General features: G+C 44.5%; 1 protein-coding gene across 2 annotated transcripts in view; it reads left to right on the top strand.

Moving 5' to 3' along the window:
* The first annotated feature begins 1,628 nt into the window (after positions 1-1,628).
* CPLX1 (complexin 1) overlaps positions 1,629-18,177 on the top strand; it is a 186,071-nt gene continuing 169,522 nt past the window's right edge. The window contains exons 1-2 of one of the 2 annotated variants that reach the window (XM_020807063.3): positions 1,629-2,823; positions 4,983-5,096. In XM_020807063.3, coding sequence (XP_020662722.1) covers positions 5,066-5,096 — 31 coding nt within the window. In that variant the 5' untranslated portion in view covers positions 1,629-2,823; positions 4,983-5,065. Of the gene's footprint in view, positions 2,824-2,978; positions 3,087-4,982; positions 5,097-18,177 lie in introns of those variants that run through there. The other variant, XM_078384819.1, reaches the window with a different exon arrangement.

Genomic DNA, 18,177 nt, shown 5'->3' on the forward strand with positions numbered 1-18,177 from the left:
TGTACTGTAGCCAAAACTGTGCTCACGACCTGGGGTTCAATCCCAGGTAGCGGCTCAAGGTTGACTCAGCCTTCTACCCTTCCGAAGTTGGTAAAATGAGTACCCAGCTTGCTGGGGGTGTGTGTCAATGTGTAGCCTGCATATTTAACTTGTAAACTGCCCAGAGAGTGCTTGAAGCACCATGGGGTGGTATATAAGCAGCACACTTAGCTTTTAATATTAAGCTAGATTTGCGGTGGCCTTTCCTTCATGTTTACTGGGCATCCCTTCAAGCTGTGGTGATCCCATGATAAAGAGCCTCCTTAAAACTGTGTGAATCAGTCCTGAGATGAGGAGAAAGAGTGAGGAAGGGTGGAAATACAGTAATACATGAAGGATTTAAATCAGAAACTACCAAGGAAGAAACAATTACAAGTCTTGCAGCATTTTAAAGGCTGGCATATTATATTATTGACTGGGGAACTGCGGTCCCCTTCATCAGATGCTCTCCTCGATACACTAGAGTAAGTACAAGAAAGCTTATATCATACCAAGTTTGTTGGGTGCCACAAGTGCCTTATTTTTTGCTGCAACAGCCAGGATCCGTGTGTGTGTGTGTGTGTGTGTGTGTGCTAACCTCTTTGGAAAGCACTAACCAAATCTGTATTAAAAATGACTGAAAGATCTAAGCTGCAGCCTCATTCAGGCGCACCAGAAAAGCAAGCTTCACTGAACACAGTGCCATCTTTTCAGGGCGAGCAAGCCTGGGATCAGGCTGTGCTGGATGCCAAATCTCCTGCCCCTCCGTGTATCATTTGGGTCAACCCTTTCCCCATTTCACACGTACTGGCCAGGGTTGCGTTTGGCTCCTTTGACCTTGAATCCAGCTGGAGGCTCAGCAGCTTGTCTGGTCGCTTCCTACTCCGGGCTCAATCTACCCACACCCCGACCCCCTGTCTCTGGCGCCCCGTTTCTTCTTCAACCGCTCTGCTTCTTTTTAATGGGCTGCCCCACCGTCGTTCGGCCCCGACCGCCCTCCCCTCCCCTCCGGTTTCTTTGCTGGAGCCCCTCCGGATCGTTCCCTTCCTGTCACGCGAGGAAAGAAAGGGACCTCCCGAGCTCTTTTGGGGAAATCTCTACATCAGCTGACCGGGTCTCTGCAGCAAGAGGATTGCCGCACCACTGCCGCATTTTTATTTTTATTTTCATTTCCGTGTGTCTGGCGGGATGGAGGGGCGGCGGGGAGGGGGAGAGCAGGAGGCTAGCCTCTTCAGCTGTCGGCCGGCCTGGACCGAAAAACGAAACGGTCTCCCCCCCTACCCCTCCCCCCCCACGCTTCCAAAGCCAGCTCTGAACCGGCTTCCCTCTTCACCTTTCTTTTGCAATCAGGTTCTTCACCTCTCTCCCTCCCTCCCCTCCCGCCCCCTCCAAATTCCAGCCGCCTGAGGTCCAAGCCCCGGAGTGTCTTCTTTCTCCAAGCTGGCGTTTCCAGGTCCAGGTTTACTTCGCCTCTGACACGCTTCAGCCAAGGCTGCGTCTGGAAAGCTTGGCTCTCCCCAGCCATACTGTGCCGTTAACCTTCAGACGCCCCTTTGGTAGAGGTTGGGAGGGAGGGAGGGAAGGAGAGCGGCAGTTGCGGGCTTGGGGGGGGGCAACACTACCATGAAGCCTTCTTCGAAACCCGCACCTATTGGGCAACCGCTTGTGCGGGCATTGGTTCGGGGGGGAATCCCTCCTTTTGTCATGAGGGCGAGTAAGAGCCACCCATTCTCCCTTGACCTTGCAGTGCCCTCCTCTAGTCCTCGCCTGAGATCCCCGCTTCCCAGCGAGTCCTCTTTCTCCCGTTAGCTTTGCGTCGCGGAACATTGGGCTGCTCACGAACACAATAACCAGAGCAGTCACGGGTCTGAGGCGTGACGACATCACGGCTTCCGAGCGAGGCTCTGCAAAGAAACTGCTGACTTGGCTTCCCCGCCATCCCCTTTCTCCCCGCCTCCAGTATCCTACCTCTCTCTCTCTCTCTCCCTTTCTCCCTCGGGTTTTTAAATGGAACGACCCCGGGCGCCTTCTTAAAAATATCGTCGATTTGCTCAACTCAGCAAATGCTGGCCTCTCTCACCCCCCTTCCCCCCCCAATACTGGTCTGGACAAAGTACAAACGGGGACAGCGGGGAGGTGCGTTCCTTGTTCAGAGTCCAGACGTCCGTAGGCTGTGGTTGAGGACTTCGTCGACTTAGACAGAATCCCACCTCCGACCCCTCACCTTCACCACCCGGTAAATCTGAAGCGTGGCCTCCATTCTTCCTGGCGTGGGAACGACCAAGTCCTGCGGCAGAAGTAGTGGCTAACCTTTTCCAGCCTTTACCGTGGGAGGGGGAGAAAGAGAGAGCGCCAGTCAAGAAATGCCGATCCAGCAGCATCGGTAGCGGGAGGTGGAGGCGGAGGGGGGGGGGAGAGAGAGAGGAGGAGGAGGAGGAGGAGGAGGAAGGAGCCAGCGTAGTGTGTGTAAAGGAGGGAATAGTGTCAGTGGGATGGTCCGGAAATCCCGTGATAAAAAGAGGCAGTAGTGAAAGTAAAGGCACTGTTGGCTCGTCCTTGCTCTCCTGCGGGTTCATCTTGTCTTGTCCGGACACTATTGGAAGAAACAGAGCGAGAGAGAACTTCTTGGGGCGGCTTCTTCCCCTGCCCTTCAGCGACGCTTTCCGCTCCTGGGTCACACATGGACCCCGGCGAGTAGCGGACGACAGATCTCTGAGGGGAAGCCGGCCCGGAGAAAGCGCCTTGCTTGTTTTCGCCGTTCAGGGAAGAGACACCGAGCCGCCGGAACTCGGGCGCTGTGAAAAGGTATTGCCTCCTTGTCTCGCTTTTCGCCCCGTTTCCGGGGATTGGAGCTGTCCAGGGTGCTGAAGCTACGGCGCCCCAGCCTCGCCTCCTTAGTAATAGGCACCGCCCGGGCGCGAGGAAGTGTCCTTGGTGCTGAAAATACACACTCTCCCTCTTCCCCCCCCCCCCCGGCTTCGGCTCGAACGCCCTGTCGCAGCCGCTGCTGAGAGCATCCCCCGCCCCCCCCCCCCAGACGGGATTTCTCCTCTGATCTCTGTGAGGTGGTAAGCTGTCCTACATGCTGGGGGAGGAAGGGAAAAGCAAAACCAGAGCCGGTGCTACTTTGCGGTTGCAGAGCTTGCGATCCGGTTGTCTAAACGAGAAGGCAAAGTGTTCCTGCAGGATCCACATGGGACAAGCTTATCCACACGCTGCTGGCTGAAAACCCGTTCAGCATTGGCTCTGGAGAGGTTTCCAGTCAGCCAGCTGTGCAAGTTCTGTCCCTCTGAGAGCTTGATGACTTGGGAAAGGATTCCGGGGTTCATTTTTTATTTTTAAAATCATGCAGGGAACTTGATGTCCGGATGTAGAATGTAATGCATGGAAAAGTCCTCCCACTTCCATTTGTGTGTGGAGCCTCACTGCAGCTTCATTGGAATTTGGAGCATGTCTCTCTTTTGGTGCATGCATTGATTCCTCCCCATCAGGAGCATGAGGGCACATCACTTCTTTGATCACAGAAGTTTGGAGAGGGAAAATTGCCAGTAGATGCAGCAGGGCATTTTTCGACTTAGCTTGTTTCTCCTTCACTCTGCTTCTTTTTCTTGGTGTTTCCCCAAATGGTCCTCTGCACCTTTCTTTAAAACTGAATCAAAGTGTGTGGTTTGATTTCAAAAAGCATTTGGAAGAATCTGGATTGTGTTTGCTTCTCTCTGCAGAGTCATGAAAACTAGGTGTCTGCCAACCCCAGAGAGTGCCTGGGGAGGGGTGGCATTAGTTCATAGGGGTCAAATGGTAATAGCTCCTATTCATTCCTGGAGTTCAAATTGTGTCATGCAGGTGGACAGGTAGTCGCCAAATAGTGTGCACAATCCTGCATGTGAACCCAGTTTGTAAGGGGAAAAGGACACCTTGTGCTGTCTAGTTGACACCATCAGCTTTGTAGTCACAGCATAAAATGTTGTGCCACAGTTTTGTTCTGTGTCAGAAGCACAAGTCATTGTGCCTAATCTCAATAGAACCTTCTCACTTTCCCCCCCTAATGAAATTGGTATTTGTATGTACACATATGTGGGAGAAACATTCTAGTTTTAAGTTCCTTTGCACATGTGATACTGATGTCACTTGAGTAGCCAACTTACATTAAATCTCCATCTCTCTCTCTCTCTCTCTCATAATGTGTCTGGTATTTAACTCGATTTGACTGGAGTGGCTCTTTTGGTCAATGATGCGGACACGAGGCTGGCCATTAAGAGATTCTGACAGAGAAGCCTACTGCTGAGAATTCAAGTGCTTCAACCTTCAAATGCCCCCCGTGCTGCCTCCACTCTTAATAGCTAGAACTCTCACTCCATCCAAGCAGCCTCTCTCCAGATCAGTCAAGAATCACCCAAGTTGGAGATGTTTAACTCTTTAGTTAGAAAATGTCAGCTAAACCAATGTGTCTTGCATGGGACCAGACAATTCTTTATGATGAGCCATTAAAAAAGGAAACAGGTGCCTTGAAAATTGAATTGAACAGCTCTGCTGGCAGATCTGTTTTCATAGCAAATGAGTGTTCAGCCAGTAATTTGTTTATTTTTTGACAGAGCTCTGCCACTTTGTTTGATTTTCTATCACAGATTCAGAACGAAATGTCCGTAACTCCTGAAATAAACGCCCATCAATTCAGCAGTGTAGTATAATGGTATATTGGCAATGGCTGCCCCCCCCTTTTCTTACTACCTAAAGTACTAATTACTATAATATGTTAAACAATTTGTGATGCATTCTGTCTACAATATGAGCAATTGCCTTCAGCTTCAATATGAAAAAAATGGTGTGTGAATGTGTGTTCATGTGCGCATTTTGGTGGTGCTCAACCTAAAGGACAAGTAGCTTTAATGCAGTGAGACATGGAGCTGGGGCCAGAATACTAAATGCAGCCACCCTGATGCTAATCTTTTGCTTTGTGAATTCAGGGCAGGCTGCAACTCAAGAACTTGTCTCCGTTTGACTTGCATGTGAGAAGTGATCTGGTGAGAAGGAATTTAAAGCCATCACCATGGAATTTGTAATGAAACAAGCCTTAGGAGGTAAGAGGGAAAATTGTACTGTTCTGTGATTGTTTAATGGAAAGAAAGACATGACTGTGGAATTTGTAATGAAAGGGTGATTGAACTGGCTGGCTTTATTGTGTGGGTACTTTGGGATCCTCAGTTTTGTTTGTCTCCTCTCTGAACTGACATTTTCATGTCAAATGCCAGTTTCACATTAACAGTCTTACTGCTTAAATGATTGCAAGAAGCCCAGTTTGGATCAATGAATTGAACGACATAATTTTTTCCCTTTTGCATGGTTACTTCATATCAATATATCCTGTCTAACATACACATTTTGTCATGGGTTGAAGTACTGCTGTATTTGGTGGATGAGTTTCAGTATCAATAGGGGACAGCACTGTGAGTTGTCTCAAGCCTATAGCTATGACTTTTGTACTTCCAGTAATTGAACACAGAGATGCTGTTTTTTCCTATCCACCACTCACTACTCATTGTTCCTAACTTCTTAGTACTTCAAAGTGAAAAATCTGGAATAATCTCTGCAGAGACTGTGGAGAGAAGAGTTACCCCACATATGAAGAATGAAAAGCTAGACATTGATTTTATTACGGGAAGGCAATGGGAGTAGGACATCCATATTGTCCCTGCAAACCTGTTTTAAGCCGCTTTAAAATATCATGACTCACAGTTAAAGAAACTTGCAGGCTGTAATTCTGTGAAAAATGAATGCTCTCTGGCATGTTATTCTTTCAAGAGACTTACTATAGCCCCATGCTGTGTTGCAGAAACCCACAATAATCAGACTGGACTCAAACTGGTATATAGATCTGTCAAACAGGGCTTTGATAGCTTGCATGGCTTAAGATATATAGAGAATGCTGCAGCAAAAAGTTGATTAGTAGAATGTCTTCTTGTGGTCTGCACTGGCTGGTGTCTGATTTTTTTTAATGGACGTGCTGCTGTACTCATAGGAATGAAACAAGTAATTTACAAGCAAAATGCACAAAGGAAAAGGCTGCTCTATGACTTTGTTATTCCAATATCTTTCTGGATGGTTATTGTCTCTGCACCGTACATTACAGTGCACATTTTCTCATCCAAGGTCTTCCATTAACCAGCATTTCCAAGTCCAGCTAAGGCTTGATTTGAAGGTCACTGGTAGACTTTCAATGATTCTGCAAGTCATAGCTTTGCTTTTATTCCACAGCCTTATTTAAACTGTTAGCAAGACAACTGTTGTTGATGTTGCTCCGTGTGGATGCAGTCTGTGATATAGACACATGATGAACTATTTATTATAGCAATTATTCAATTTAATTATTTTATATGCAAAGAAATGTAATCTTTTCTCTCTGGTAAGTGATTTGCATGAATACTTAAGTGATCCTAGGCAACACACACACACACACATTCTTATTAATATTGTTTTACTCATTATTATTTCTTTGGGATTTTTTATGGCAAGCCTGCACATTTTTAGGCTCTGAAATCCTCCCAAATTTAATCGCCTTTAAAGAATATTATCCTTGGAAGTACACAGAATGATGCACCAGTTTGTGGGTATAGCTGCATCCAGGGGAAAGGACTGACAAAGGAACCAAATGAAGCCCTTTCTCCTCCGTGACCTCTCCTCAGAATACGTGCGCTACAGCATATTGGCCATGGCAGAAATGGAGTATGTCCTGGATTCCAGAGCTCCACCATCTCCTTGGTGTCCTGGTTTGCAAATTACACATGATCTGAGGAACAGAGGGGAGGCAGACAAGAGTGCCTTTTGAAGCCCTTGCTGATTCCTATATGTGCTTGCCGTTGTACAGTACCTATATGGGAATGGACTGTGCCATATCGGCGTTGTTTGATTAACCTGAACAAGCTGTGCTTTGCACCGCTGAATTGTTTTAATTTGTATATTACCAATATTTATTTATTTATTAATTGCATTTCTATTTTGTCTTTCCTTCAATGAGCTCAAGGTAGTATAGTAGGCTTTATGACAACCCTGTGCAATATATCAAAGTGACTGGCTCAAATTCACCTGATGAGTTTCGTTGTTTGGTGGGGATTGGATTTCAATATCTCAAGTCACAGTCTAACAATCTAACTATGGTCCTTCAATGACATTTATTTTCTGACCTTATAAATCCTTAACACATCTACCTAGAAGTTCCAGGTGTAATACATGGAAGTCATTTCCCAGCAAATGTACAGTATAGGCAATGACGTTGTGCAGGATGGCACCATCAGCATACAAGGTACCTTGAATAGCAAAACTGCAATCATCATTATAATAAAAACAGAATTTTGTGACCCTGAGCATGACAGGAAGAAAGGAAAGATAAAAAGAGGTGGCCATCAGCAGATAAATTCACACATCATTGGCCTTTGCTTTGACTGACTATTCAGTCTGAAGGAGTGTTGTTGCACGACCACTTCCAGTATTCCTTGTCTTTTGCTATGCTTGCTTTGTAAAAGGAAGTAGCAGTTCAACAACATATAGAGAGTTGCTTTTGCTACCCACGGTCAAAAGAATGAGGTCCTAGGCTTCATGGATGATGTGGTGTTTGAAGACTTGAAGAGAGAAGGAGCACTCCAGTTTTTTTTTCCAGGAAGAGAACAGGGGACATCAAGGGAAAATGGTGCAAATAATCACAAGTGGTGTTCCTTGACCTGGCACCCTCCAGATGCATTGGCCATGCTAGCTAGAGTGGTAGGAAATGTAATCCAACTTATTTGGAGAGATCCTGTTGAGGGGCTGGTTTATAGGAACAAGATAATGCACTTAACTGGGGGAAAATCTGGGAAAGTGCCTTTACTGGAGAAGGTGGGAAAGAATTTAATTTATTTAAATATAAAGAAGCGTATTAATTAGGTCACTCAAAATACTTTACCTACCTCAATATATGCTACTGGATTCCTCTACTTTAGCCTCTAGCATTTCCTCATGTGTTAAAATATTTATGTGTATCTTCTAAATTAAAAGTTCCATTGCTGAACATTTTCTTGGGTATTTTGGATATAACTTTCTTCCAGGTAGTTAAGAGTCAGGTTGTGTCCTGGTTTGCTCCTTGGTCCTGTTCAGCTGCATTTCAGCTAGGCGTCCATATCTGTCTCAGTCAAGCATATCAGAACCCAGGATGGATGATTTCACTTCCATATTTTGAGCTACAGTAGACTTTGATGACACAAACCTATTAGAATCAATGGAATGGACATTAATCATGCCTAACACAAGTTTCATTAAATTCATTGGGGCTGCCCTAAATACAGTGAAGTCTGGATCCAGCCCCTTGTCTCATATCATCTTAAATCAGAGACAAGGGGCTTTGGGCTTGGCAACATGGGTGAAGTTTGTGTAATGCCATGAGCTGGAAGCATGAGTAAATTCTTCTGAAAAACAAAATAATCATCCTCCGTCCTTCCACTATTAGACTCCCAGCTGTGTGCAATATTGACAGTAGTGTGCTCACTCCACTAGCACACTGATAGCAAGATTGGGCACAGCTCAGCAGAGTTATTGTTTAAAGCAGTGGTCTTCAACGCTGGGTAACCCAAGTGTTCTTGGACTGCAAATCCCAGGAGCCCTAGTCAGCACAGCTAGTGGTGAAGGCTTCTGGAAGTTGCAGTCCAAGAACACCTGGGTAACCCAAGCTTGGGCACTACTGGTTTAGAGTATAACTCATTGAACATCCCCAGGCAGCATCTCCAGTGGCCACACTTGCTGAGAGATTTGGGAGTCACAGTCCAAAAAAGTAACTTTTCCAGTCTCTGTGCTTGGGAATGTATAAATATACTGCCCACCCTCTCCTGGCATATAACTACAGCTTGGGATCACATTTAGAAGAAGGCACAGTGACTGGGGAGGAAAAAAACCTTATTAAAGAGCCAGGAATATTTCCAATTAGAAATCATGCACATTACTGGGGAAGGAAATCAAGGAGGCATTTAAATGAGAAAGGATTGTACTAATGAGTGACTTCAGTCACCCTTCACATTGGAGAAATGCATGCTTCGGTCACAGCAAAGAATCAGAATTTTCAGATGCTTTATGAATTAGAGCGGTTGGACATGGAACCATTGAGAACAGAAAGGACGGTGGACATAAGAAACACAGGACACCAATATCCAGATGTTGTGCAACCCCTTGAGGTCACATTATTGAGGGACACAACTGGGGAGGTTGAATTTGTTGTGGGCATCTGATTGGTCACTCCAGGAACCAAGTACAAGCCTTTGGTCTGATCTTGCAGTGCTCTTATTATTATTCTGTTACAAAAATCTACAGGCCTGAAGACCAAGTATGCCTAGTTTTTTTAAAAAATGATACAGTGGTGCCTCGCTTAATGATTGCCCCGCATTATGATGAAATCGCTGTATGGCGATCTTTTTGCGATTGCAATTGCGATTGCAAAATGATGGTCTAAATAGTGTTTTTTCGCTTTGCGATGATTGGTTCCCTGCTTCGGGAACCGATTCTTTGCAAAATGATGCTTTTTTAAACAGCTGATCGGTGGTTTCAAAATGGCCACTGGGTGCTTAAAATGGCTCCCTGCTGTGTTTAGGGATGGATTCCTCGCTATACAGGCAGCAAAAATGGCTGCTGTATGGAGGATCTTCACTGGACGGTGAGTTTTTACCCCATTGGAACGCATTGAATGGGTTTCAATGCGTTTCCATGGGGTTTTTAATTTCGTTTTACGATGTTTTTGCTTAACAGTGATTTTCCTGGAATGGATTATCGTCATTAAGCGAGGCACCACTGTACAGAATGTATCAGTCTGACTGCATTTAGAAACACACAGAGCAGCAGGGAGCTCCTACTCTCCAGGCCACAGTGTGCCAGTAAACTCCATATCCAGGTTTTCAGAGCTGCTTTGGGGCCTCAACCTTTCCTCTTCTTTTGGGGCTCATCCCCTCCCTCCTTGGTAGTGTTTTAGTTTTCTGGTTCTTATCATTTCTAGAATGGGTAACAGTGGATCTTGTCTGCATTCGAAAGGCTACTGTACATATAAGCCAATATACAGAGGTTGGGTAGAAATACTGGGTGAGAAATTAAAGCTACAATCCAATCAATATGCACTTAGCACTATGCCTGTCTGAGCATAGTGAGTCTTACTTAGGAGCAGCTATTCATAGGTCTCAGAGCTTAGAAAGGTTTATTTTTGAGGGTCAGCAATTCCTGGAAGCCATGCTGGTTGGGGGATCCGATGAGTTGTGCTTTTAAAGTAACTTTTGCAAGCTCGGATACAATAGCACTCTGATTTTTCTTTCTCTTTTTTCCTTAAAAAAAATCTATTTGAATTGATGAGCAGGTCTAACTATGACAGAAAATGCACCACGTTTTTATTTTCCTGACAGCCCCTTCCTGCCCCACAGAATATAGTGCTATGGTAAACAACTGACTAAGACAGCCTGTCCATAGGCAGCAGGCAGTAAAGCTGCTGCCAACCCTCCACCCCTCTGTTGTCTTTAAGAGCTGCAGGCACTGCTTTAAACTAACCCTTTCAACAGTAGCTTTCTGTCCATGAGACTCCAGTGAACGCCTGATGATGGGTCAGTTCTGCCCACTGGTTTTTCAACGGGGCAGCCATGGGCTGGTCTGACTCAGTTTTGCCCTACATCTGAAAGTGGAAAACTGAGCGTAGACTTGTATGGTCTTTTACTTCTGCCTTTGACACAGCCTCAAGCCCAAATAGTCTGGCAACAACATGGCTGGGCAATAGATTGGGCAGCAGAAAGGATCTTGGCCCTTGGGGATCGATGACGTAGGTTCCAGATGTGGCAAAGGGGGGCACCTGCTCCCTGTCTTCCTAAATGTCCTGGCTATTTTAAGAGAGACACTATACTATATCTGTATACTAATGTGTCACTGTGTGGCTCCCCCCTGTAACCTTGTGGACACTCTTGGCTGGTGATGGGCCCTCCAGGAAGGCATGCTGACCTCTGATACCAGCTCTGCTGTCACCAGGTGGTTTGCATGTAGACATTTTTGCTCGCATGACTAGCTGGCTGACCCTCTGGGTCTCCTCACCTGATCGTCACCAGCAAGGAAGGATAGTACAGATTTGGTGGGATGTGGGCGGGCCACAATATAGGCTCCACCCACACGTGCACAATCCCATTGTATACATGTACAAAATTCCGGCTAAATGATGGTGTCCTGAAGTGGAACAAGAGCTGTGGCTCTCTACTGCACCTCAGTGGTGCAGTCACACAAGACGAGCGGTTAATTGAGATAGGCAATTGTATGATGAACAGTACGGATATGAGAAATCCCACTGGCTTTGGTGACACTATTTGTATACTTTTAATGAGGCCTCTCATGCTGCACTTCTGCAAGAAGACAGATTCATTTATTTTTTCAAGAAAAAAAAACTCCCCAGTCAAACGTACCTCTGCATAAGGGAATTGCCTCACCAATGTGAACTCAGCATGAGCTTCGGTCTCCCAGAAGAGAGACATGCGACGACTTGCAGTATTAAAAGCAAAATTAATGCCTCTGCATATGCTTTGCACAAATTTAGCCAGCCAGCATTTTGAAAAGAAGGGAAACGAGTTAGGAAATCAATAAGAAGTGTGGGAGCAACGCTCACTAGGCAAGTGTGCTTTCTCACTTTGGAGCAAACTGAGATTATAATAACAGGTTCAGCCTCAATTGAGTGGTTTGATTGTTTTAAATTAGCTAATTTCAAACCGGTTGGCGTCGGTCGCTGTGCAAAGCCCATCAGTAGAGAACAAAAACAAATTAAATCCACCAAAGCTTTTTCAGATTCCTTTTAGTCTTGTACCTTTGTCATTAGTCAGAGGTGAGGATGAACCTGTTGGTACGAGCTCCTTATCAAGAATCGGCAGCACAGTTTGCATTCTGCAGATGATCTGCAGCAGTGTTGACCTTGAAACAATGTCAAACCTGCAGCCACCCTTAAGGCAGCCATCGGGATTTACCCGTCGTGCAAGATTAAGAAACCAAACAAAATAAACAAACCGATCTTTGAGCTGAGGAGGCCCCTGAAGTTGTTCTGGGAACTCACATAGATGGGAAGAAGGAAGGAAGGCGAAAAGCTGTTTACAAAATAATAATAATAATAATAATAATAATAATAATAATAATAATAATAATAATAATAATAATAATAATAATAATAATAATAATGATGATGATGATGATGATGATGATGATGATGATGATGATGATGATGATGATGATGATGATGATGATGATGATGATGATGATGATACAGAAACAGAGCAGACCTTAATGTACCTGGGGCGGACAATACTACTGGGACTTCCCTTTAATGGTATGGAGATATAATAGGGATAAAGGAAATACGGTAACTGACAATTTTGCAGCTTTTAATGATGCGCTACAGCCATACTGGGGTGTACACTTAGGGAACACAATGGAACTTACTCTTAGTAGACAGCTATAGAGCTGCACCATAAACCTGCTGCCTCAGACTGATATGATGCGTTGTATCCCTTTGCAGCCAAAGTATGCATTTAGCTAGGAAGATAAATCAGCAAGAAAAACAGCTTATTTTTTACCAGCATGAAAACACTCGGAGACAGGTGGATGTAGATGAGTATGCATGATCAAATGGTATTACAGCAGTTTATTAAATGACTCTGAGAGGCGCAAAACTACAGAATAGCAAACTGGGGTGTAGAAGGGAGCTGCTCTGCAGGGTTTGTTGCCAATGCTGTAAAGCAGCCTGACCCAAACTGTTATTTCAACAGATTAGGTTCAGCTTCACACATAGGAGTCCATCCGGGCTCTAGCATTGGCGATCAGGGCCATTCTTGCAAATGCTCTTTTCCAATCAGAAGCAATGTGCATGGCCAAAAAAGAAAGAAAGAAAGAAAGAAAGAAAGAAAGGAAGGAAGGAAGGAAGGAAGAAAGAAAGAAAGAAAGAAAGAAAGAAAGAAAGAAAGAAAGAAAGAAAGAAAGAAAGAAAGAAAGAAAGAAAGAAAGAAAGAAAGAAAGAAAGAAAGAAAGAAAGAAAAAGGATTTGATGTGTTTTGGGTTCTTTTGGGGCTGCCTTTTATGTTTTCATGTTTTCCATGCACCAATCCTTTCATTTTACACAGAAGGGATGACCTCTTACAGGTAATTTCATTTCATTTCCCTCCTATTTGTATTTTCTGGAACTAGCCCCCCCCAAGCCCTAAAAATCCCATAAATATTACTCTTTTTTTAAAAAAAAGTGGAGGCAGGGCCTACTCCAGGCAACAGTACATAAGAAAAAATCATCATCAGAACAAGAAGAGAGAAAGAGAGAGAGAGAGTAGACTTTGGTTTAGATGGGCAGGGTATAAATCTAATAAATAAATAAATAAATAAATAAATAAATAAATAAATAAATAAATAAATAAATAAACGAACGAACGAACGAACGAACGAACGAACGAACGAACGAACGAACGAACGAACGAACGAACGAACGAACGAACGAACGAACGAACGAACGAATGAATGAATGCCCAGGCTGTACCCAGCCAAGAAAAACAATCACCCACATACCACAGTGACACACTGGCATGGTCACAAAATACATCCCCTGGCCCACACTCTCCAAAAGAAGCAAAAGAAACAGTCCCCCCCACCAAAATACAAACCTTTAAGAGAATAAATACACAGTAACTTAACCTTTTTTTTTAAATGAACCAAACAGGGAAAGAAAAACACACATGGGGAAAAAACAGCAAAATTTAATTTAAAAAAAAACAAGACCTCCTCTCTGAAAAAGGGAGAAAAACCAAGGAAGCAAACAATGCGGGGGGAAGGGAACCCTACAAAAAAGGCTCCCCAAACTAAAACTACTAGAATATAGGAAGATTTCTCTCCCCGCATCCCTTGATGCCTTCTTTTGGAGGCAGGGAGGCAGCACAATCCATGATGGAGGGCACCAGGAAGTTGCACTCCAACTAGGAACAACTGAAGCAAAGAAAGAGTATCCCTCACTCTGCTCCAACCAGAGATGGGCACAAATCACCAGTTTGGTGGTTTGTGCTGGTTTGTTTAGTGGGCGAACAGGTGGTTGGCACTTCAAAGCCCTGCCTCCTCTGGCAGGTGACCTCTCAGAGGCAGAGACTGGAGAAGGCAGGGGAGGGAAGCCAGGCTGCTGCCTCTGAGGGGGTTCCTGCCAGAGAAGGCAGGGCTTTGAAGAGCCAAACACTTGTTTGGAGCTAGATGAGCCAACACAAACTGGTGGTTCATGCCCATCTCTAGTTCCAACTAATGCAAGGCCTTTTACAGATTCAGAATTCCCACTGCGGCCCTTATGGACATTCTAATTGGCTGCTGTTTGGCAGCGCTTACGATGCTATTGGATGAAAAATAATCCAGGCAATTAGACAGATAAGGGTGAAAAACAGGTTAGACAAAAGAGGGGAACATGGAATTTTTGTGAAAAATACAAATAGTTGATATTTAAGCAGCTTTCTTCTGCTAATTGACAAAAGAGCACTGAGATGAAAAAAAGAGCCTCTTTTGTTCATGTAAACATGGAAGACCCATCCCTAACAATCAGTCAGGTTAGCAGGTTCACTCTGAACCCACTTGATCTTGTCTGATCAAGAAGCAAGGTAGAGCTGGACCTGTTTAGTACAAGGATGGAGATTATCCAGGAACACCAAAGATCTCCAGATAGGATGAGGAGAAAAATGTTGGAGAGTTGCTGCCAGCCATAGTTGACAATATTGAGCTAGGTGGACCAATGGCCTTAGTCAGTCTAAAACCATTCCTGATGTAGGTATTCCTACATTCCTATGTTTTTATATACTGAGCTTCAATGATAACTCAGTGGTTTAGGCCTCTGGCAGTGGACCAGAGGTTAGGAGTTCAATTCCCCACTGGGCCTCCCTGACAGGGGCTGGACTTAATGATCCAGAAGGTTCATTCTAGCTTTGTAGTTTTAAGATGACAATGATGATTTGTGCATTTACATTAAATGGTTTATTATATTAACTGTAAGCCAACTTATGAAATCACATGTTTTGAAAAGCAATTCAGTAATACTTAACTAAGTAGATAAGTACATATTTGAGCATCTTTTTCTTTAAAATAACATGTGGTCATCTGCTCCTTTTCAGTTTCCTCAAACTTTGATAGCTTTCATTGCTGGAGCTCTTTCAGTCCAGCTCTGCCTGAGCAAATACAGTTCTTAAAATCCCTGCTAGGTGGCATGGCAAACCACTTCAGAATACGTTTTGTGATTGAAGCAAGATGGGCAGAGTTCCCATCTAATCCCTGTATGAGAGCAGGAACGCGGTACTTGAATGAGGGTCCTTTAAAACTATCTATTATTAGGATTCTTCACCCTAAAGGGAAGAAATGCAAGCAGCACAAAGAGGTGGTTGTGGAGGGGGACCCTGCAAACTTTAGGAAGAGTAATGTAGAAATAATGCAGATAGAGAGCAAAGAACTGGAAGACTGTATTGCAGAAAAGCATTCTGTTTGGTACATCTTGAAATTGACTTAGGGGACATAGAAACCTATTCCCCATGTTTTGCCTAACAAAGGGTTTAAGGACTACATTGGTGCAATTTAGACTTGCTTCTCATGCAGTTTTCTTTTTTGCTTCCAGGTTTTGGTGGCCGTTGCTTTTAATCATTGATTGATTTACATCCTGCATATTTTAGGGATCCCCTATTTATTCTGCCTGTGTCCTTCAGAACTATGGAGATAATCTCACACAATATTCCTTCCTCTGTTGGCATTTGTTCAAGTAAAACATAGAGTTGGGGAGGGGTGTCCAGTGGTGGCACTCTTGGAAATATGCTTCTTAATGATTTGGCTATGATGTAGTGGTAAATCTGACTTGTCCTGTGACTTGTCCAAGAGGATTCGTTGGTGAGGCTGGAATAATTCCCCCATGAGAAGTTACCGCCAACAATTCACTATTTTGCCACTTGGGGCAGCCACACACCACAAGTCCTAGAGACTTCTCCCTGTGTGTAGCAGCCTCCCACGATGGGTCATGGCTTAGGCTGGATTGCTGCTCGGATGATTTCATTTGATGTATTCTGGGAACTTATTTTATTTGCATTTTACAGTTTAGTGAACGCAGGAAGGTGATGTTACATACAGCACTGATGTTACCTGTCTGTCATGGGTTGGAGGGAAAGTTCCATCCTATGGGGAGTGGAAGGCGAGACATCAGGAGGAGGGGCTGTACTGTATATATATGTGGAGCTGAAGAAGAAGCTGGAGAAGAAGCTGGAGGAGAGCTGAGAGAAGAAGCTTGAGTGGGAGTCTGTGTGTCAGACAGGGTACTACTGTGTGTCAGTCAGTACCAACCTGATAGGTTCAGGTGTCTGTATGGTTAGCCAGAACTGATAGGTTCAGGGTCTGTGCTTCAAGTTAAGTGTTCTGTGTGAACCAAACTGTGTGTATGTATGATTGAGACTAAGCCACGTTACTGTATCTTATTCACTTGATCATTTTATTTTCCCTGTGTGTTGTTTAAATAAACCTTATTCCTTTATTTGTTTAAAAATCCATCCCTGGTCTGTGTGACTTCTTATAGGGAATGGTTGGTGGCAGCTTAGTGAAACTGTGGTATATCCCAGTAGGTCTGGGTTTGTCACATTGATTGGTGTCCAGCGTGTGGGATACGACTGGTCCAGTTGTCCAGTGGTACAGCAAAGCCTTGGCAAGTGTGCCCAGAGCAAGGGGGGTCTAGTCAGGGACAATCTGAGAGCACGTAGGTAATCTTCTAGGTGTACCTCACGGGGAGGTGCGCTAGTAGAAGAACGTGTAACCTCAGATTGGGGACTAGATTAGGGAGCTCTGAGGCAGCCTGTTTTGGCGGGAAAAAGGCTGAGGCAAAAGTGTAAAGTAGAAGTGATTTAGCCTGCCTGCTGCGAGGCCTAGCAGAGGGGGGTAGACTCTGGCTCGCAACTGTTGCAAGTTAGTGCTGAAGAACAGCAGTAATCTATAGAGAGCTGGTTCTGAGGCAAAAGGGAAAAAAAAAAGTGGTCGCTTTATTTTGAGGCTTGACTTTTGAAAGCAGCCTGTTCTGGGGGGGGGATTATGCCCTTGACTCGAAGCCAAATGGCAGAAATGGGTGAAGTGAAAGACCCCCAGGTAGACCAAGGTTCTGAGGATGAATTTGGCTCAGTGCAGGATGAGAGCACGGGAGAGCAGACCTCAGAACTCAGAAGAATGCTCCTAGCCCAACAGCATGAATATAGAATGAGACAATTGGAAAGGGAGGCCAGAGAAAGAGCTGAAATCAGTCAGGCAGAGGCAGATGCCAGGAAAAGGGAAATAGCCATGAGGATGAAAGGGATGGAACTGAAACACCAAATTAGAATGGTACAATTAGAATTGGATTTCCTAAATAAGTTTATTAACAATTTATCAGTTGAAGAAATTGCGGAAAGAGAAAAGTATGAGGCTCAGGTCAGACAAAGTGAGCAAGATCTGGAAAAATATAATCAGCAAAAAGACATTAAATTAAAAGAAATCAGAGATAAGACTGAAGAAAAAGTAAAAGAGATAAAAGCTAGGGCTGAGGAAGAAATTTTACAGATCAGGGCTGAGTTTGAGGCTAAGCAAAAGGAGCTGGATTTGAGAATAAAAGAGAAGAAATTGCAGCTAGAAAAGAAACCAAAAGAAGGCACACAGGTTAAGGCACAACGTCAAAACCTGAATTATTCTGAAGAAAACAGGAGGGAAACATGGGACCCTAAGTACTCCAAAGGGTTAGTTCAGAGCCCGCCAAAAATGGGCGGCCATTTTGTTGATAAAACTTCTGGGCAGAGCCAGTCCAGGAACCAGATTTTGGAGGGAAAACCAAAACCAGAGGAGAAAGACTCAAAATATAGCAGAAAATGTTATTTCTGTCAGGGAAAGGGCCATCTAATCTCAGAGTGTGAGAAATTAAAGCAGCTAAAAGGAATTGTGCCTCAGGATTCGAGTGGAACCAAGCCAAAAGCTGTGTTCTGTGTCCAGAAAGAGCAAAGCTCCTTGTCACTGAGGGAGCCTGTTGCCATGGCTACTCAATCTGGAACAGTTACATCTGCTGATCAGGCTGAGGAAAATGGTCCTCTTGTGGAGGTCAAGCGCTGCTTGCTCGTGAAAACAGATTCTCAGTTGTTTGAAACAGCA

The sequence above is a fragment of the Pogona vitticeps genome, chromosome 2 (genome assembly GCF_051106095.1).
Source record: "Pogona vitticeps strain Pit_001003342236 chromosome 2, PviZW2.1, whole genome shotgun sequence".
NCBI lineage: Eukaryota > Metazoa > Chordata > Lepidosauria > Squamata > Agamidae > Pogona > Pogona vitticeps.